The sequence below is a fragment of the Hypanus sabinus genome, chromosome 14 (assembly GCF_030144855.1).
Source record: "Hypanus sabinus isolate sHypSab1 chromosome 14, sHypSab1.hap1, whole genome shotgun sequence".
In the NCBI taxonomy this organism is placed as follows: Eukaryota; Metazoa; Chordata; class Chondrichthyes; order Myliobatiformes; family Dasyatidae; genus Hypanus; species Hypanus sabinus.
The window spans coordinates 76607662-76629151 of record NC_082719.1 but is presented as its reverse complement, the minus strand read 5'-3'; the positions used below and the strand labels follow the sequence as shown (position 1 = coordinate 76629151).

At 38.8% G+C, this 21490-nt stretch overlaps 1 protein-coding gene across 11 annotated transcripts in view; it reads right to left on the bottom strand.

The window, feature by feature from the left end:
• Window positions 1–21490, bottom strand: part of LOC132404888 (atos homolog protein B) — a 119964-nt gene that overhangs the window by 22216 nt on the left and 76258 nt on the right. For 10 of the 11 annotated variants that reach the window (XM_059989459.1, XM_059989462.1, XM_059989455.1 and 7 more), the window contains 3 exons: window positions 14800–15027; window positions 13594–13708; window positions 1194–2230 (listed from right to left, as the gene is read on the bottom strand). In XM_059989459.1, the coding sequence (XP_059845442.1) occupies window positions 1194–2230; window positions 13594–13708; window positions 14800–14958 (1311 nt within the window). In that variant the 5' untranslated portion in view covers window positions 14959–15027. Of the gene's footprint in view, window positions 1–1193; window positions 2231–13593; window positions 13709–14799; window positions 15028–21490 lie in introns of those variants that run through there. The other variant, XM_059989465.1, reaches the window with a different exon arrangement.

Here is a 21490-nt window from a genome sequence, read left to right as displayed (position 1 = left end):
CATGGCACCCCAAAATATTTAACAATTAGAAAGTAATTAGGAGTTTGAATGAAAAATAAAAAGTGTGGCATTTGGGATAAAGGCATGGAAAGTTATGCACTTTGCTTCATGGCCATGCCATTTTCTGTTTCTGTGAAGTGAAGTGGTCAATAAGCAGTATGTTATGGAAGGGAACATTGAGTTGAACTGTATCATCTTTTTAAAAAAAGTCAAGTAAAAGTAAAAATCTAAAATTACATGATCCTTATCTGACTGCAGACTTTCAACAAATTAGCTAATGTAATCAAAAGAAAACAATGGATGGGGGAGGGAGGGGTGGTGATTCAGTCTTCCTACAAGCTGAGAAAATCTAGTTAAATGCAGTTGGGGAGCTTATTGAATGCATTCAGGGCAGGTTTTCTAAGTAATCTATCAAGGAATAATTTTAAATCTCAATTTGTTTAATAAGATAGGATTAATTATCAATCTCATTATCATTTTTATCAAGTAGATCCCCTCTGATGCAATCAGAGTTTGGTTTGCAACTATTTACAATCTAGATGAGAAACTTGAAGAGAAACAGGATGTAATGTTTCCAACTCTGCGAGAAGTTAAAGCTTGGAGGAACAAACTCCGAAGAGAACAAACTCAGAAAGACTTGACAGATGTAATGTTTGGTGCATAAATTGTATTTATTGTGGGGAAAATTTTGATAGAATAGGAAGATTTTTTTAAAATGAGAAATTTGTACTTCCGCAATGATATTTGTTCAACTTGTTTTTCTCGTTAGATATCATTCAGCAATTAATGCTCATTCCAGTTTTCCTGCAAGTCAAGTGACTGCTTCCATAACAACTGAACATTTCTGTCAAGGAAAATCTATGTGGATTCAGTTTTAGAATTTTATGCTGCTTGGTTTTGGTAATATAATTTACTGATGTAGCCCATATATCAAGTAGATAGTGCTTTGATAAATGCAGGCAACCAATACCCAGATCAAGAAAAGAGAACCAAAGAAAATTATGTACTAAAGTTGCATTTCTTCACTTGGTAATTACATTTTTGCCCAAACTGGAGAATGAATTGGGCAAGAAAATGGCTTTATTTACAGATTATGCTATAAGCATTTGCAGACTGTTAACTCAAGCACTTAAATACAAGTTTCATTAAAATACAATAGCTCATCAAATAATTAAATATTAATTAGTACAAACCTTGTTTGCATCTCTTGAGGATGGAAGTAAGTGATTCCAGAAAGGCGCTGCTTTGGCATCAGTACTTCTGCAAGACACTGGGATGGAATTTGTTAACTGAATCCTACATTTCTTTGCAACAGAGGGGGTTTCATCCCCTGAGCACAAATCTTTCCCTAATACGTTTGTTGGTGATAGCAGCTTTCGTTTTGCTGTACATCTGACAGAGATTGCACTTGAGTGTCCTAAAGAGGAAGGTGTTTTCTCAGATGATAGCAGTCCAGTGCTGGTAATAGGCTGAACCTCTTTCTCAGAGGTTGGTGTTGTTGGCACCAGTTTATTTCTAGGTGTGCCTGTCTCACCATCTTCGATCAAAATACTGTCTTGGAAGTCTTTATGTTCAATAACATGCAAACCACTGTGACAAAAGTGTTGTGCAGAACCATGCACAATTGGTTCTTCATCATGGCAGCTAACATCTTGTTGATCTGTATAGTCACCTGCCTTTTCTATGTTTTTTTCAGAAAGACTATCATTATCAACTCCACAATGAGATGCATTTAAATTTTCAGTCAACGTTGCGGAATTTTTGCAATGCAGGTGAATTCTTTTCTGATTGAGTTCAAGATCTGGATGAAGTTCAGTTACACTTCTTTTAATACTCCGTTTGCAATTTTTCTGTTCCAAGCTATTTGAAGAGTTAGAAAGGTGAGAAAATATTGAAAGCTGATACACTTTTTGAATTCTAACCTCATTCTCACTATACCCTGCCAAAATTCCTCTTTCAGGGATGACATCACTAGAGTCCAAGCGATAGTCGCTCATTGGTGAATCTTGGAAGCTCCCATCTGCATGGCTGGTAGCCTGCCGAGACAAGTTGTTGGACTGCTCTTTCTGAGAAGTCTCCAGATGCATGTGCCTCATGGACTGTGGAATCTTACACCACAAAAATTTTGAAATCAGAGGACAGAAAAAAATATTTAATTTGCAATGGTCTGAGTAATTCCTCATGAAGTTGAACCAATGGTACTTTTTATGATTTCCCTCTGACATAGCATCTGAAAAAGAAAATTGCATAGTAGCATTTAATTAATAGATAATATTCACAATTAAAACACAATATAATAACTTTATTGCAAGCATTTCCAAAGATAAGCATTTATGGTGGGGTATCTGCTTTCAGATCCGACAAGTTACAACAAGGGAAACTCAGGGAGATGCACAAGGTTAATTAAAAAAAATAAGGATTAAATGGATCCTTGATGGTTTGCATGGATATGTCAGGTCAAAGGGCCTGGTTCTCTGCTGTATACTATGATTGCATACCTGCCAGGGGTTTTAAGTGTATATTCGCTTGAATGGAGATTGTTGGGCTGTCATGAAGGCAACAAGTTTGTAAGTAGAGCTTGTTTCAGCCCACTAAGGTAACCCGAGTACATGTTCAACATCCTGCTGCAACTTCAGCCATGACACCAGTCCTCATTGAGGTATCAGAAGTGGAAAGAGTGAGCAGTTCCAAGTTCTCAGGTGTCAACACTGCTGAAGAGATTTTGATACCCAGATCCTTGGCTGTGTCCCTGACCTCCCCTTTAGTCTAAAATCAATTTTTTGGTCTTACTAATGTTGAGTGCAATGTTTTTGTTGTGACACCACCCAACCTGAATCTATCTCATTCCTGTTCGCTTCCTTAACTCCATTTGAAATTCTGCCAATAGTTGTGGGTGTAGAGTAGAGTGGAGCAGAGCACTGGGCTAAGTACATATCCTTGTGGTGTGCCACTGTTTATTGTCAGCAAGGAGGAAATATTATTTCCAATCTGCACCGACTGTGGTCTCCTGTTGAGGAAGTCAAGGGTCCAGTTGCAGAGGAAAGTACAGAGGACAGGCTTTGGAGCTGAAGGTACAAGTTTTGACAAGTGTGACATGCTGCATTTTGGAAGGACAAATCAAGGTAGGACATACACAGTAAATGGTGGGGCACTGAGGAGTGTGGAGGAACAAAGGGATCTGGGAGTTCAGATACAGAATTCCCTAAAAGTGGCATCACAGGTAGTCAGGGTTGTAAAGAAATCTTCTGGCATCCTGGCATTCATAAATCAAAGTATTGAGAATAGGAACACACACAAAATGCTGGTGGAATGCAGCAGGCCAGGCAGTATCTTGGCCCGAAACATCAACAGTGCTTCTCCCTATAGATGCTGCCTGGCCTGTTGTGTTCCACCAGCATTTTGTGTGTGTTGCTCGAATTTCCAGCCTCTGCAGATTTCCTTGTATTGAGTATAGGAGTTGGGATGTTATGGTGAGGCCAAATTTGGAGTATGGTGTGCAGTTTTGGTCACCTAACTATAAGAAATTTATCAGTAAGATTGAAAAAATGCAGAGAAGATTTACTAGGATGTTGCCGGGTCTTCAGGAGCTGAGTTATAGGGAAAGATTGAATAGGCTAGGACTTTATTCCTTGGCGCTTAGAAGAATTGGGGAGGGGGGGAATCAGATAGAGGTTTACAAAATTATGAGGGGTATAGACAGTAAATGCAAGTAGGCTCTTTTCACTTAGATTAGGAGAGATAAATATGAGGGCATGGCTTTAGGGTGAAAGGGGAAAGGTTTAGGGGGAATATTTGCTTCACTCAAGAGTGGTGGGATGAAATGAGCTGCCACTTGATGTGGTAAATGCAGGATCACTCTTAAGCTTTAAGAATAAATTGGATAGATACGTGGATGGGAGAGGTCTGGAGGGTTATGGACAGGGTGTAGGTCAATGGGACTAGCAGAATAAAGTTTTGGCACAGACTAGATGGGCTGAATGGCCCATTTTCTGGGCTGTAACTGTTCTATGGTACATGATAGTGTTGAATACTGAGCTGTCATCAATAAACAGCAGCCTGATGTAAGTATTGCTGTTACCCAAATGATCCAATGCCAAGTGGAGAGCCAATGAGATTGCATCCGCTATTGACCTATGGTGGTGATGGACAAATTGCAGCGGGTCCAGGTCCTTGTTTAGGCAGGAGTTGACTCGAGCCATGACCAACCTCTCAAAGCACAGTAAATGTGAGGGCCACTGACTGTACTCTTCTCAGACACTGCAAACAGTGCAGTAGTGAGAGATTGAAGTTGTGCTTGAACACTCCTGCTAGTTGGTTGGTACTGGTTTTTAAAGAGTCCTATCAGATACACCACCAGGGCTGATGCCTTGCGAGGCTTCACACTCATGAAAGATACCCTGATGTTGGCCTCTAAGACAGAGATCACAAGATGCTGTGGGGATTTGCACAGGTGTAGTTTTATTCTCCCTTTCAAAGCGTGCATACAAGGTGTTGAGCTCATCTGGGAGTGAAACATCCCTGACATTCCTGATGTTAGGTTTTGCTGTGTAGGAAGCAATGGCCTGCAAACCCTGCCAAAGTTACTGTTCATCTGATTCTGTCACTAACCTCAATTATTTTTTTTATTTTCCTCTCTCCCACCCCCCCCCCACTCTTAGGATAGTTTTCCATAGTCCATAGCTGACTTTTTGTACTTCTAGATCACTTGTCTTGAATGCCAGATCTAGCCCTCAACAGACTATGAATCTCCTGCTTAATCCACGTGTTTAGATTTAATTTTCTTATTGTATTTCATAGCTTTTTGTATTATGTATTGCAAAATACAGTGGGGCAAAACAACAAGTTCCATGACATAATATGCCAGTGATGTTAAACGCGATTCTGATATCCCTCAAATCTTTTTTTTTTGAGTATATTCACAGTTAGACAGCTCCAGCCAAGCATCTATCCAACAAGGCAAAAATTACCCAAGTACATCCAGTCAATAAAACCAATAAAAGCAGGAAAATGCCATTCTGGTTAATTATTATCCAAGCATCTCTCAACTACCAACAAGTTGAAGTAAAAATCTGAATGCAGTAAAATGGTGAAATATACACAACATTGTCAAACAGAGCTTGCTCACTAATAACCTACTCATTTGATTTGGAATTCACTCAAAGAACTCAGTCTGCAGACTCCTAGAGCTACCTTGACTATTTCATTCCCCCTTCTGCTACCCTCCCAGCTTCGAAGGACTACTTCTCTCTTTTTGTTGCATCTGCTCTGATAGCACTACCTCTGTGCTGGTGTTTGCAATAAGTCTTCCTGTTTTCGCATTTGCAGTTTCCTCTTCACCATTGTTAGCAATGATCTCAATTACATCAATTTTTTCTCACCACTTCTCTACCCAACCTGAACAAGCATGATTTATTTCCACACCTTCCAATACGTTCAGAGAAATATCTGTAATTTCTTCTGCCTTCAAGGTGATGACACAATCAACAAATCTTCCTCTCCTACTACAACATTCCAGTTTTCCTGTGATATTCTTCTTCATTCTTCCATCTCCAACAATAATACACCCTCTACTCACAATATTTTCTCATGAAAATGCAGTAGATGCCACACCCATCCTTTTTACCCCTTTGATGACCAGGGCCCAAACATACTTTCCAGATGAAGCAGCGATTTACTTTCATTTCTTCCAAGTTATTAATTGCAGTTTGTGTTATCAGCAATGTGCTCTACAAAGCGGTTATGTTTTGTTCAGTTCACAAGAGTGTCACAGAACCTCCAGTTACCTACCACTCTCTAGATTTATCTCTAACCTACACTGCTCCAAAGCTTCATGAAACGGAACTACATCTTGCAACTTGGCACATCCCAGCTTTAAAAGATCAACATTAACATCAAAAACAGAAAAAAATTAGATAATCTGCCAAGTCTTCTATTCACTTTTCATGCATTATTTATTTTCCCCTCTTTCTTATGGCATTTGGGATTTCATTCATCTCCTCCTCCCTCCACCTTCTCCAGACACAAATTATATTATTCACTAGCTTTTGACACCCTCTATCAGCTTACAGCATCAACAATTTAATAATTGAATTCCTCCTGGTCTCGAAATTATTTCTAACATTTCCGAGTTCTGATTGGTCATTGACCTGATATACTAATTGCTTTTCTCTTTCCCATAAATGCTGTGCATATCCAAAATTCTCCATTTAGCATGAGAATTGCTCTAAAATATATTATTGTTATTTCAGAGCTCAATTAATTCCACCTGCTGAAAATAACTATTTTTGACATCAGGGCAACATTGGGCATAGCCCAATGCAAGTAGTAACGTAGGAATGGCAGATGATAGTGCTGAAGTTGAGGTAACCGACTTATAGAGACAATATGTAGTGAGGAGAGGCTGTTGATGGGCCAAAATTGCAGTCAACTGGATGAGTTGTAGCGTAAAAGGCAGAGAAAATTGAAAAGGGTGAATATAGGACTGAAGGTATGGACTAAGTTACACTGTAGCACAGTACTGTAGGCATCTCTGAATCATGGCTGAAAGAAGATTATAGCTGGAAGTTCAATGTCCAAAGATACACATTGCATCAAAAAAACAGGTAAGAAGACAACGAGAGGGCGGTTGCTCTGTTGATAAAACATGATATTAAGTCATTAGAAAGAGGTGACATAGGGTCAGAAGGTGTTGAATCCTTCTGGTTAGAGTTAAGAAATGCAAAGATTAAAAAGTCCCTGATGGGAGTTGCACACAGACCACCCCCCCAACAGTAGTAAGAATGTGGCCTACAAATTACATAAAGTGAAATCAAGGCTAAAGTGGATATTGGACCACTGGAAAATGATGCTGGGATGGTAGAAATGGGGGATAAGGAAATGGCAGACAAACTGATTAAGTATTTTGCATCAGTCTTCACTGTGAAAGACACCAGCAGTATGGTGGAAGTTCCAGGTGCCATGTGTGAAGTGTGTGAAGTTGCCATTACTAGAAAGGTTCTTAGGAAACTAAAAGGTCTGAAGGTAGATACATCACCTGGACCAGATGGGGTACACCCCAGAGTTCTGAAAGAGGAGGCTGAAGAGATTGTGGAGGCATTAGTAATGATCTTTCAAGAATCACTAGATTCTGGAATAGTTCCAGAATACTGGAAAATGGCAAATATCACTCCACTGGGAGAGAGGCAGAAGAAAGGAAACTATAAGCCAGTTAGTCTGACCTCAATGGTTGTGCAGATGTTGGAGGTGATTATTAAAGCGGAGGTCTCAGAGTATTTGGAGGCATGTGATAAAATAGGCCTTAGCATGCTTTCCTCAAGAGAAAATCTTGCCTGATAAATCTGTTGGAACTATTTGAAGAAATAGCAAGCAGGATAGACAAAGAAGAATTTGTTGATGTTGTGTACTTGGATTTTCAGAAGGCCTTTGACAAGATGCCACACGAGGCCACTTAACAAGGTACGATTCCATGGTACGACAAGAAATATTCTAGCACAGATAAAGCAGTGGCTGATTGGCAGGAGGCAAACAGTGGGAATCATGGGAGCCTCTTCTGGTTGGCTGCCACTGACTAGTGGTGTTCCACAGGGGTCTGTGTTGGCACTGATTCCTTTTATGTTATATGTCAATTTGGACAATGGAACTGATGACTTTCTTGCAAAGTTTTCAGATGATATGAAGATAGGTGGAGGGACAGGTGGAGGAAGCAGCGAGGCTACAAAAGGATTTAGACAGATTAGGAGAAAGAGAATACAGTGTTGGGAAATGTATGGTCATGCACTTTGGTAGAAAAAAATGAAAGGACTGGCTATTTTCTAAATGGAAGGAAAAAAGGAGGTGCAAAGGGACTTCGGAATCCTTGTGCAGGTTAATTTGCAGGTCGAGTCTTTGGTTAGGAAGCAAATGTGAAGTTAGCATTAATTTCAAGTGGACTAGAATAAAAAAGCAAGGATATAATGTTGAGATTTTATAAAGCACTGGTGAGGCCTCACTTGGAGTTTTGAGAGCAGTTTTGGGCCCCTCATCTTAGAGAGGACCATGCTGAAATTGGAAATAGTTTATAGGGGATTTAAGAAAATGAATCCAGGATTGAATAGCTTGTCATATGAAGAGCGTTTGATGGCTCTCTATATTCACTGGAATTCAGAAAAACAGGGGCAATCTCATTGAAACCTATCTGTGGTGAACTACATATACCCGTCTGGACATGCCCCACCCCCCCTCCGGCTGACTGGCTCCTCCCACGGACCCCGGTATAAAGGCGATTGGAGACACCGTCCCAGCCTCAGTCTCCGGGATGTAGTATGGTGGTCAATTGCTGCTTGTTCTTTCTTCCAGCCAATAAAAGCCTATATCTCGCCTCACGTCTCCAAGAGTTATTGATGGTGCATCAATATCAAATATTGAAAGACCTAGATAGAATGGCCATGGAGAGGATGTTTCGAACAGTGGAGGAGTCCAGGGACAGATGGCATAGCCTCAAAATACAATGTTCCTTTAGAACATAAATGAGGAGAAATTTCTTTAGCCAGAGAGCGATAAATCTGTGAAATTCATTGCCACAGACGGCTGGGGAAGCCAAGTCATAGGATACATTTAAAGTGGAGGTTGATAGGTTCTTGATTATTAAGGGCATCTACAGTTACAGACAGAAGGCAGAATGGGGTTGAGGATACTGAATCAGTCATAATAGCATGGCAGAGCAAACCCGATGGGTTTAATGGCCTACTGTATTGCTTAGGGTCTTACAGTTGCACTTATTTTCAATTAAGTTTTACAAATACACATTTAGTCATAATTCCCAGTGATTATAGGATATCACAAGTCTCAAAATTGTATTGCTCTTACAAATAGTACTAAATCTATTTTTTAAAATGCAATTTGGAAAAAAAATTACTTCCAGTATACAATTTAAACTATACTCTCCGTTACATTTGCAATTATGGTGATGATAACATTCCTGAAATAGATTGTATACACTGACTTACACCAGAAAGATTAGCTAACTGTGTCTTTTGCACAAGTTACTGTTCCCGGTACTAGGTATGAGTTTTAAAGTATTTTGAAATTTCTCAAAAAATCATGCACTTCTTCCCTTTTGCATTAAAAAGGGGAAAAATTGCCACACTATCACCTAACAGCATTTTTTTTAAAATAACAGTTGAACAAAGTAAAATCTGCAAATTAAGAGGCATTTAGACAATTACACAAGCGGGCAGGGAATTGAGGGATATAATCTTTATGTACATAGATGAGCAATTTAAATTGGCATTATAGTTGGCACAGTCATTAGTCAAAGGGCCTGTTCCACTGCTGTACTGTTTTATGTTCTATGTTCTTCAAAGGGCGAGAGACTTGCATGCAAAAACCAAGTAAACTTCAAAAGCTAGAAAATACAATGTAAGCACAAAAAATGCCATTAATCTTTCTTTTTTTCCTGAGGAGTCAATATTGCCTGCACCAATCACATATATTCCTTAGTGAAATAGGATTTTGCCCATTTTAGCCAAATATCTCACAATCAATGATTAATTTTAATGATAAACTTTTCAAAACCATTTCCCCATCTTCCAGCATTACAGTGAAACTTAGATCACTCATTTCCCTGTAAATCGTTTCACATTTTGAGACAAAAAAGGGGCACTACAATGTAGTACTTCATAAGCATCTATTTAACTTGTTTTGCAATTGAGCAAAACTAGCTCAATATTTCAAAAAGAAAGAAAAAGACTAACTGCACTCTGAATCGAGCATTATAATGGGTCAGGGGGGAGATTTGAGGTTCAATAGGCCTAAAATAGCAACAGAATGTCAAAAATGCACCACATCATGCAACCAGAATTTAGGAAGAGCACCAATTTGGGCATCAGTCACTCAGGAATGCCACTACATTAGACTAAGGTACTGTCAAATCCCACAGTACTTTTACAGTTATGAGTTAGAAACAGAACAAAACACTGATTCTGATCTGTACCCAAAAAGTACATGAAACCTCATACTTAAAAAAAGAAAAAAGTTTGTATTGTTAAGGGTTAAATTGTTGAGCATCTACACAAGTAGGAAGTGAACCAATAAACCATTGATGAATGAATTAATCAACCAAAATATTTCCAAAAGTCAATAAACAGAAAATTGACAGCATGTCCTCCCATCATTAGCAGCACTATCCAGCAAATTGTAACTTGAGAGCAAGTGAAGCTGAAAAAAAGTTTAGTCTTTTTTGGCCTTTCACCAATTCAGGGAAAAAAGGGCTTGGCTTGCTTCTATTTTCTCCATGTGGTACTGATAATGCAAAAGGATTTGGAATTAAAAGACAACTGCAGTACTTTTGCACAATTTCACAGTGTCCAGTTAATCAACAATGGCACATTCAGATTTAAATTGATACTGGAATTGGTTTCCAGCTGACTAATAACTTCTATTTCTGGAACTCCATGGCAAAGGCTGAGATTAAGTGCCTTTTAAGGCTCCTTGTCTAAATTGGAGAGAACAGACATGCAGGGAAAGTTAAATGAAGTTTAAATGCCTCACTGGCAAAACACAACACCAGATCTAACCAATGAACTGAAATCCTTTAAATATGTAAAGTAAATTTATTTACAATATCATTCAGATAAAGTTTCCTACCATCCCCCACTCCACTGAAAGTTCTAAAAATACTGTTCAGCAGCTTGAACTTACATAGCACTTTCAACTCTGCACATGTCCCAAGGTATTTCAATTAAGGCAAAAATAAAAGCTCCAAGTAGCTTTGAAATAATGAATGAAACCCTTGAAACAAAAACAATTTTGAACATACTTCACATTTGGAAAAGAAATTGTAAAGGTGAAATGACCAAGGCATGAAATTCCAAAAAATTGTAGCCATTGTTAAGCAGCGGAAGATGGTCATAAGTATTGTGGCTAGGGAAGGGCAAATGTTGAGGATAAGAAATGTTAAGGTTGATTCTTGGGCGAGAGTAGATTACTTAAAAATACATTAAAATTTACAGAACTGATAGTTAAATGAACAGCTGGTCCACTGTGCATATTACAGACCCTCTTGGTCGACTGGGTATCATGATTCACAGAGAGACACGTTATACCCCAGTGCAAGTTGTCAAGCTAGGAGGAGAAAAAGCTGTGAACAAACTTACAAGCTCAATGCCATGCAGGATCGAAAGATATTAATCTTAAGATATAGCTGCCATCCATTTTGGAAATTTAGATGCCATGTGTTGTGTTCCATTAGCTAGCTAAGAAAGCAGATTAAAGTGTGGAGACGACAAAGCCAGTATAGGGTGGTGGGGTGAAAACACTGAACCGAAGAGCAGAGGAAGAGACATCACTGAGTTACGATACTGTGCCGATAAAGATGCCAAAGTAAACACAAAAGATTCTGCAAGTGCTTGGAAATCCAGAGTAACACACACAAAATGCTAGAGGAACTCAGCAGGTCAAGCAGCATCTATGGAGAGGAATAAACAGTTGATGTTTCGGGCCGAGGCCCTTCATCAGGACAAAGAACCTTTATCTGTGTGCCAAAATAAACTAACCCCTATTTGTTTGCACATTATCCACAATCGCTCTATTTTCTGCTTGTTAATGTGCCCGTCTAAATTGTCTTAAACACCACAGCTTCTGCCATCCCTGCTGGCAGCACACTCCAGGAATGTACCGTTCTGTAAAATGAAACTTGCTTCTCACATCTCCCTTAAACTGAACCCCCCTCATCTTTAATCTATGCTGTAATATGACTTCCCAACTGTTATACTCAACACCCTAAACAATGCAGGTACTTGCTTCAGGCTGTACATCGCCTTCACCACCTGCTACCTGACTTGCCACTTTCAGGGAGTTTTGACTTGCACCACAAGATTTCCCTGTCCACCAATGCTCCCAAGGATACTTAAGGTAAATAAATGAATTTAAATCTGCATTTACTGTATACTTCTCCTTAACATCTGAACTCTAATAAGTGTGATACCTCACACTTCCTGAATTTAGCTTCATCTGCTATTTCTTTTCCCATACATGTAACTGACCTGTCTTGCTACATCATTTGACAATCTTCACCATAACTCTTAACCTTTTTCATGTCATCTGCAAATTTACTAATCTACAGTTTTATTCAAATCATTTGTATGCATCACGGGCCGAGGTCTCAGCACTGATCTCTACAGATGACAGTTGGTTTTAGAAATACTACTCTGCCACTTCCCCATCTTCGATTGCAAAGCCAGTTTTAAACCAGATTTATCAAATCTCACTGGACTCCATGTATCTTAATCTTTTGGATCAGCCCAGTATCTGTGACCTTCTCAAAAACATTAAATTCCATGCAGACATCAATTACTACACTCTCAGCCATCTTGGTGACCTCCTCATGAGACTCAGTCAAATTCATAAAGCATGGCCTACCCCACACAAAGCTGATTATCCCTAATAAGCCCACACTTTCCAAAATGCAACTATATTCTATCCCTACGAATCCTTTCAAGTAGCTTCCTTACCACTATTGTAAGGCTTACTGGTCTATAATTTGCTAGGTTATTCCCATTGCCCTTCTTAAAAGGAAGAACATTGGCTATTCTCCAGCCTGTGTCCTTATGTGCAGTTTCAAAAGATAGAAATATCTCTGGTAAGGCTCTCTTGCTTCTTGCAATAACCTGGGATAGCTCCCATCAGAGACAAAAGGCAAAACATTGCCTTCTTGATAGCAATATGTCCTTGAATATTAACATACCCCACAATGATCTCACTGTCTTTTTTGAATACAAATGGAAAGTACTCATTTAGTACCTTACCCTTTCCCCTGGATCAGTTTAGTACTTCAAGGATTATTTGGGTTGGCACAACAGAGGGCTGAAGGGCCTGTACTGTGTTCTATGGATCCAGGCATAAATTCCTTCCTTTATCCTTGAGTGGTCCTAATCTCTACCTAGCTGCTCTCCTGTTTTTATAAGATGCCTTGGGACTTTCCTGAAACCTGCTTGCTAAGAAAAGTGATGCCGGTGGGTTTTCTCTGCTGGGCAACATATAGAATTTGAAACTCAGCTCAGGATCTTCGAAGACAGCAAAAATAGATGAATACTCTGCAAATAATTACATTTTTATTCATCAATACACTGTGGAAATGGACAGCTTAATCTTGCTCATATTCACCATTAGCTCAACTGGATTAATTCCTAACAGAATAATCTTGATTGAAAGCTTAAAAACTAAGGAAAAGTTAAAATGTCATTTTCCCCCATTGCTCCATAGAATTTCCAGGATAAAAAGTCACCCTTCTAGTTTTTAAACTGGAGCTGTTCAATTGTTCCTGATTTCACATTGCCCAGTGATATTTTGATGGATGTTCACTGACCAAAACTATTAACTGTTTCCTTCTGCCTGACCTGCTGAGTTTTTCTCCCCCCCCCCCCCCCCACCATTTTCCATTCTGTTCTGGATTTCAAACATCTACACTTTTGGATTGTCTTTTTGTCCTTTTATATGGATACTTTTAAAGTAAAAACTTAAAACTAATTGCAATGGTTGATATTGAGAAAAATATTTAAAAGCACTTATTTAACAAGAGGTATTTTAGACTGTGATACTGGACAAGTAGAAATATACCTGTGGGAGAGATCTTGGGGATAGTGATTGCATCTCTGCAAGATTCACAGCTCAAAGTAAATCTATTATCAAAGTAGGTACGTACATCACCACAGGCTACCTTGAGGTTCATTTTCTTGCAGACATTTCCATGAAAAAAAAAACAATGAGTTTTATAACAAAGCATACTTAGACAAAGACCGACAACCAATGTGCAAAAGATATGCAAACTGCAAATAATATTGAAAACATAAATTGGAAAAGTGGAGCTGTAGGTCATAGAACTCAGAGTAGTTATCCACGCTGGCTCAGTAGCCTGATGGTTGCAGGGTAATAACTGTTTCTGAATCTGGAGGTATGGTACCTCAGGTTTCCTTACCTCATGACCACTTTCTGTAGCCTTTTCCACTCCTGGGCATAGGTGTTTCCATACTAGGCTGTGATGTAACTAGTTAGAAATACTCTCCACTCTGTACTGTGTTCAGAAGTTTGTCAAAGATTTTGGTGACACGCCAATTTTCTGAAAACTATTAAAGCAGAGATGCAATTGTACCTTCTCTGTAATGGCACTTATGTGCTGGTCCTACAACAGATCCTCTGATATGTTAATACCAAGGAATTTAAAGCCATTAACCCTCTCCACTTGCATTCTCGTATCATTGATAATCAGCTGATATTGAATGAGAGATTGTTGTAGTTGCACCATGATCCTATTTAATTATGAAAAGTGATAAGTATGGAAATTTAAATTGTGCAGTGAATGTTCAATCTCAGTACCACAAGGCAAAACCAAACAGAGCAGCTAATTGCAAATAAATCTACATCCAACACATGAAAATCTTTTAAAAGAAAACAAAAAGAGTGAACATTTGGGGCCAATGTGCTCCTGAAGGGCAAAAGAAAAAGATGACAAAGGAGTGAGGTGATGGAACATTCAGTAGATAAGTGACAGGAATAGAAGTTGTCGATGAAGCAGAGGAAAAGTCAAACAGAAATCATGGATATCCACTACTTTAGTGCACAGCCCTGCAAGATACATGGAAGTGAAGTAAATAATCCAAGAAACAAAATATTGCAGACATTGAAAATCTAAAAATGAAACAGAAGTGCTTAGCAGGTGAAGCAAACATGCTTGGAGAAAAGCAGAGCTTGATGATCTTTCATAATCTCATCATAGTTCAGGTTAAAGAGTTAACATTAACAACTCAGTTGCCTGGTTAAACTTACCATTACAACATTCTGATGATTGCCTTGTCTGAACGTAGGCTGTGCCACACGACTTTCTTGATACAATAAATTCCAAAGAGTTTTAGTGCTATCAGCTACATTGGCAAATCCATCTTCACAACGATAGATGCTAGATGGTTGCAGAGCAGCTTCCACCATCACTGGAACATGCAATTTGCTTAAATGGGTATGACTTTTTCTCCACTGAAATACCAGCACCCTAGAATACTGGAGGAAAAGTAATTTTATTTTAATTTTCTTATATTTACAGTTTAATATACAAGATTCATGGAATTATAGTTTCAGATTGTGAAAGGGGTGTTTGTAGCTCAGTTGAAAAATTATGTAGTAAAAGAACTTTTGAAACAACTCCATAAAAACATTTGTGCTTGACTTCAAAGACTCAATTTAGAGATACAAGATAATGATTTTCAGTATAACCAATAATCTGTTAAGAATTCTAATGATGCCAGAAAACTTTTATTCTACTTGAATATACATTATACCAATATATGAAACGGACATGTTCCCTGAAAAGTCCACATGAACTCAATTATACTTTCATCTATGGTTCAGTATGCCTTACAAAGGCGATGAAAATCTCCTCATGACAGAATTTTATAATCTAAATTTGATGAAGTGATCGCCAGATGGCTTATATTTCTGTATATATTTCAATATGCATATATTTAGTGTACAAGTCAGTCTGCCATGACACAGTCAGGCACCCTCAAGTGCTGCAAGAGAGATCTGAAATTATAAATCAAAATTTTATAATCAGTTGGATCAAAAGTCTTTGTAGAACATTTAAAAAACTTAAGCTATCTTGAAATGAGTATTGTTCACATTTTTCAGATATTTTTTTTTATTATTCTGATTGTCAGAGATAAATAGTCATTTTGTTCACTGCACACACATAGAAACATTGAAAATAGGTGCAGGAGTAGGCTATTTGGTCCTTCGAGCCTGCACCGCCATTCAGTATGATCATGGCTGATCATCCAACTCAGAACCCTGTACCTGCTTTCTCTCCATACCCCCTGATCCCTTTAGCCACAAGGGCCATATCTAACTTCCTCTTAAATATACCCAATTAACCGGCCTCAACTGTTTCCTGTGGCAGAGAATTCCACCGATTCACCACTCTCTGTGTGAAGAAGTTTTTCCTCATCTCGGTACTAAAAAGCTTCCCCTTTATCCTTAAACTGTGACCCCTCGTTCTGGACTTCCCCTACATCGGAAACAATCTTCCTGCATCTAGCCTGTCCAATCCCTTTAGAATTTTATACGTTTCAATAAGATCCCCCCTCAACATGAAATGTTTAATTTTAAGTGAAAATAGTGAGATAACCCTGAGTGGTCATACAGCGTGGGTAATTCTCACTGAAACAAAAAGAACCTCTGCTGACTTTCTTAACTGACAGCAACATATTATATGACAATAAATGCAGTAGTACAGAGAGGGTACCTGGATTATACACACGTTAAAGACAGAACATTTCACTTTGGAAGGACTACAGTATCCATTAGTAACTGCTGAAAAATGTAGAACCCACTGAAGAGATCAAATCAAATTATCAAAAGCAGAGTCATTTAAAGAACACAGACAATAGGAGCAGGAGTAGGCCATTCGGCCCTTCAAGCCTGCACCGCCATTCAATCTGATCATCTACGATCAGTACCCCGTTCCTGCCTTCTCCCCATATCCTTCAACTCTGCTATCTTTAAGAGCTCTATCTCTTTCTTGAAAGCATCCAGAGAATTGGCCTCCACTGCCTTCTGAGGCAGAGCATTCCATTACAGCAACTTTTTGTTATTGCTAGTTTGGAAATTTACCACATTAATAAACCTTTGAATAAAACCTAAATCACCTCAGCCTTAATAATGCTAAATCTACAAGGTTGGCTTTCCTATACCGCACACAACCCCCCTCACCAAATCTGCTCCCACTTCTCCAGCCCCAACCTTTATCTGCTCCTGAAATACAAACAAAATCTCTGAAGTGTTAACTCAATTCTGAAAACTTTTTCTCAATATTTTTATCATTAGGTGCTTTTACATCTGTTGCCATTGGAACTATTTCTTTCACTACTACTTCCTGTTACTAAGTTTCATTTGATATATTTTCTAGGTCATAATCTGTTTGACCAAGTACTAAATAACACCTAAATAACTAACACCTTTAAGGCATATTTAAAACGAACAATTGATATTGCATGTAGACCCTATCCTCGTTATGAGTCTTCAGACAATGAGGATTCACAGTTATGCAAGGAATCCATTTCTACAAACATCTCCTTACATGTGTGGAAAACTCAGTTATGCGAAGAGCACTGCTTTCCCACCAATATAAGTCAGAGTGCGCACCTCACAATCTCACTCCCGCCAGTCTCACATTGGTTTTGGCAAGGTGTGGATGTGCGATCTTGCGCTCTTAACCTTTTGTTAGTTTTACCTACAGTGCAGTGATTTTGTGCTTGAAATATTTAACTATGCCTTCTAAGTGTCCGATGTCATGTCCTGGCCATCAGCCGAGCGGCAGAGAACTACTTTACAGAGAATAAAAGTTGGGAAGTACAAACAGCACCATGTCAGGTGAAGGTAACACAGCTCTGGGATGCTACTGCCGGGAACAGAATCTTGCCTTTAAAGTTCTTTTGTTGCTTGACAATGTGCCAACCCATCCTAAATATTTGGACAGCATTAGTCCTACCATAACAGCGCATTTCCTGCTGCCTAACACAACATCGCTGATTCAACCACTCGGCTAACTCTCTCAGATGCTGAAAGCAACAGACGATTTTAAAAATCTTGGGAGTTTACCAATCGTGAGGGAATGGTGGAAGTCGGAACACTTGGCACAAATGGCGAAGGACACGGACCCAAGTTTAGAACGGAGTCAGCATTTCAGTCGTTCCCTGCCGTCAACCCTTCTCCACAAGCAAATTTATGCTGAAAAACAAAATGCTGCCAAGCAAACAACCCTCACCACTTTATTCAAACCGGTGTCATCTACTGTTGCTGGCAGTTCTAAAAGTTCTGAGAGTCTGCCTTCACCCCTTGCTGTGCTTGATATGATCCTGATGACCACAACCATCCACCTTATCCATGTAAAGCTGCCCGACACCACAACAGCCACTCATTTTCCGGAGCAAACACACCTGCCACTGTTGGTGAGCACTGTACACCCTACTATGTTAACTTTCTATGATTCATTACATTGAATAAATTGATGAAATGTAATACGAATATTGCCTTGTGGTACTGCTTTTTGTCATATTGGTATTAAAATATGAATAAATTAGATAAACTATATTTAGGAAGCCCTCTGGAACGTATCCCCTGCATATAACGAGGATAGGGTGTATGTAATTTTAAAATTCAGTTCCTGTATTAATATTTTTTTTAATATAAAAAGGTTGGCTCTTGGAGCTTCAGCTTCGATTTGCATAGTGTTATTCTGCTCCTTAGAATGCCCTCACTAATTTATCTAGAAGAGATTACATGCAAGTATGCTGAGCCCTAAAAATCAACTTTGAAATCTTCAAATTTGCACTAGCAAATAAAGTTATCAGAGAGGAATTAGATATGACAGTATGATGTCATTCTGATGAAAGATACTTGGCTTGAAACATCAACTCCATTTCTCTTTCGGCAGATGCTACCTGACTGAGTGCTTCCAGTGTTTTCTATTCGTATTTCAGATTTAATCTACAGTACTTGAATTTCACATATTTAAATGGCTTTCCTCATCCTCTTGTTCTAGCCTGTTATCATTCGTTGTTCTTGAACCATATGAAAAAAATTGCAGGAACTAGAGTCTGGAAGAAAATAGAAAATGTTGGAAATACTGTCAAGTAGCATCACTTAAATTAGGAGACTGAATACACAAACTGACTAAAGCCTGCACACGAATATGGTAAGTGATCAACATATTCATCAGGAGAAGGTTGCAATTTAAGTATTAAGTGACGATTCAGTTGCCTAAAACAATTGGAAGATCCCAACATAAGAAATGAATTCAGTTTTACATAAAAATCTGCGAGAACAATATTTTGGCAGTGAAAGGTATGCTGCACTCGTGTAAGGAAGAATATTCATAGAACTTTACAGTTTAAGCACTGGTCTAATTATTCACTTTGGTTATATTCCAGAGAGTTGAGATGATTAAGAGATTATCTAAATGAGGTCTTTAAAATGTTAATTGTAACAGAATTATGCCAATTAAAAGAAATGCAGGAAGTACTTAATCGTATGAAAGACAGTTAAAATACAGCAGTCCAAATTCAAAAGATTTTAAATTCTGGATCACAAAGTCAAAGAAAAGTGCAGAACAGAAACAGCCCTTTGGCCCCAACAAGATCACTTGAATGTTAAAATTAAATCTATCAAGTAAGTAAATCATGGAATCAAGACAAGGCCATCAAGATGAATTGGTGGATCAACTTCATGGGCTAAATAGCAACCTCCTTTCTAGAGGGAGATGAGGAAAGTTTGAAAACAGCCAGCAGATTAATCCCTAGGTATTATAGATCACAAATTTTTGAAAATCACATCTGTTTGAGTTAAATTTTCAGATTGTCAGAAAATATGAGTGATAATAAATGTAATAAACCACACCCTTCCTGAAGTCAACGACCAGCTCTTTTAATTTGCTGACATTGAAAAGGCTGTTGTCGTGTCATGACATCAGGCTTCCTATATCCCTCCTGCACTCTGACTCATCATTATTTGAGATACTGCTAACTTTTAGTGGCAACACCTGCAAACCTTTTTGTAGATGGGAGTTTAAAAAAAAATAGCGACATTGGCTGAGAGAGTGAACATTCTAAATGAGATGATTTAACTACGACCGCCTGGAGGGGAAGAAATGGAAGAAAATGCATTGTAAATCAGTCTTTCTGCAAGTTTTCCTTTAAAGGAAAAGCTAATCTAAGTTTCCCACATGCTGCTCCTCCCTTTCATTAAAACATGTGGTTCAAAAGATGTGGGAGATAATCTCAATAGGATTCAAAATATGTTTCACAAAACCTTGGAAAATGTTGCTCTCAAAGGTTTATATAGTAATGTTTTTTATTTGGAATAAACTGATTCAAAGGAAATTTTTCCATTTAGGAACAAAGTGCAGAAAAGATAGCAAATATTTGGATTTCAAGGGAAGCAAATAGTCTTTAGTCTACTCTGGTTCGAGCCAGAAATATAGACGAAGGTATATGTACAATGAAAAATTTATTGGGGTTAGAAACCTGCTCAAGTAGCAGCAGGCATTGTAAGAGTCCATTTGGTTTAGATTGGGGACATCTCCATCAGCACAAGTGCACCACAAGGCTGTGTGCTTAGCACCCCCCCCCCCCACTTACTTTACACTTATGACCGTGTGGTTAAGCGCAGCTCCAAAGTTTGCCGATGACACCACCATCATTGGCCGAATCAAAGACGGTGATAACTCAGAGGATAGATATTGAAAATCTGGCTGGATGGTGCCACACCAACCACCTCTTACCATGTCAGAAAGATCAAGGAGATGATTATTGACTTCAGAAGAAGAAACTAGAGGTCTATGTGCTTGTCCTCATCAAGGGGATCAGAGGTGGAGAGGGTCAGCAAATTAAAAATTCCTCGATGTTATTGGGCCCTGGTCCCAGCAATTGAGTGCAATTATAAAGAAAGCACAGCAGTGTCTCCACTACCTTAGAAGTTTGCAAAGATTTGGTATGACATCTAAAAGTTCGACAAATTTCTATAGATGTGTAGTGGAGAGTATATCGATTGGCTGGAGCACAGCCTGGTATGGAAACACCAATGCCCTTGAATGGAAAATCCTACAAGAGCAGTGAATATGACCCAGTCCATCATGGGTAAAGCCCTCCCTGCCACTGGGTATATCTATACCAAGTGTCACAGGTAAGCAGCATCCATCATCAGGCCCCCCACCACCATCCAAATCATGCTCTCTTGTTACTGTTGCCATCAGTTAAAAAGGTACTGGAGCTTCAGATTCAGCAGCAGTTATTAACCCTCAACCAGAGGAGATAATTTCACTTGCCACATCTCTAATCTTTTCCCACAGCCTATGGGCACACGGTAAAAGACTCTTCATTTCATATTCTTGATATTGCTAAGAATCCTGACATTAATGTTGTATGGTGCTTCAAGTTCAACCCTGCAATGGGTGTCACTTCAGACTTTTCCAGATTGAACTCTATCTGCCACTTCTCAGCCCAGCTCTGCATCCTGTCCTCTGTCCCACTGTAAATTAAGACAACCATCTACACTATCCACAACACCATCTTTTGTGTCGTTTGCAAATTTACTGACCCACCCTTCTACTGCTTCAGCCAAGTCATTTATTAAAAACTACCAAGATCGCTATGGACCTCTACTAGTCACTGACTTCCAGACAGAATACACTCCATTTGCCTTCTGTGGGCAAGCCCATGCAAAATCCATGCAGCCAAGTTTCTATGGATCCCTTATGGCTTTCTCAATGAGCCTACCATAGGGAACCTCGCATATGGATTTTAGTAAGGAATTTTACACCATATACACTGCTCTATCTTTTTTTTAAAAAAAACTTTTTTTATTGTATTTCAAGTAGTTACAAAATAAAAGTAGAGAAAAAAATGTATATTACCCATCCCCCCTCCCCTTAACCCCTCCCCCTAGCATCCCTATAGAAAAAAAAGAGAAA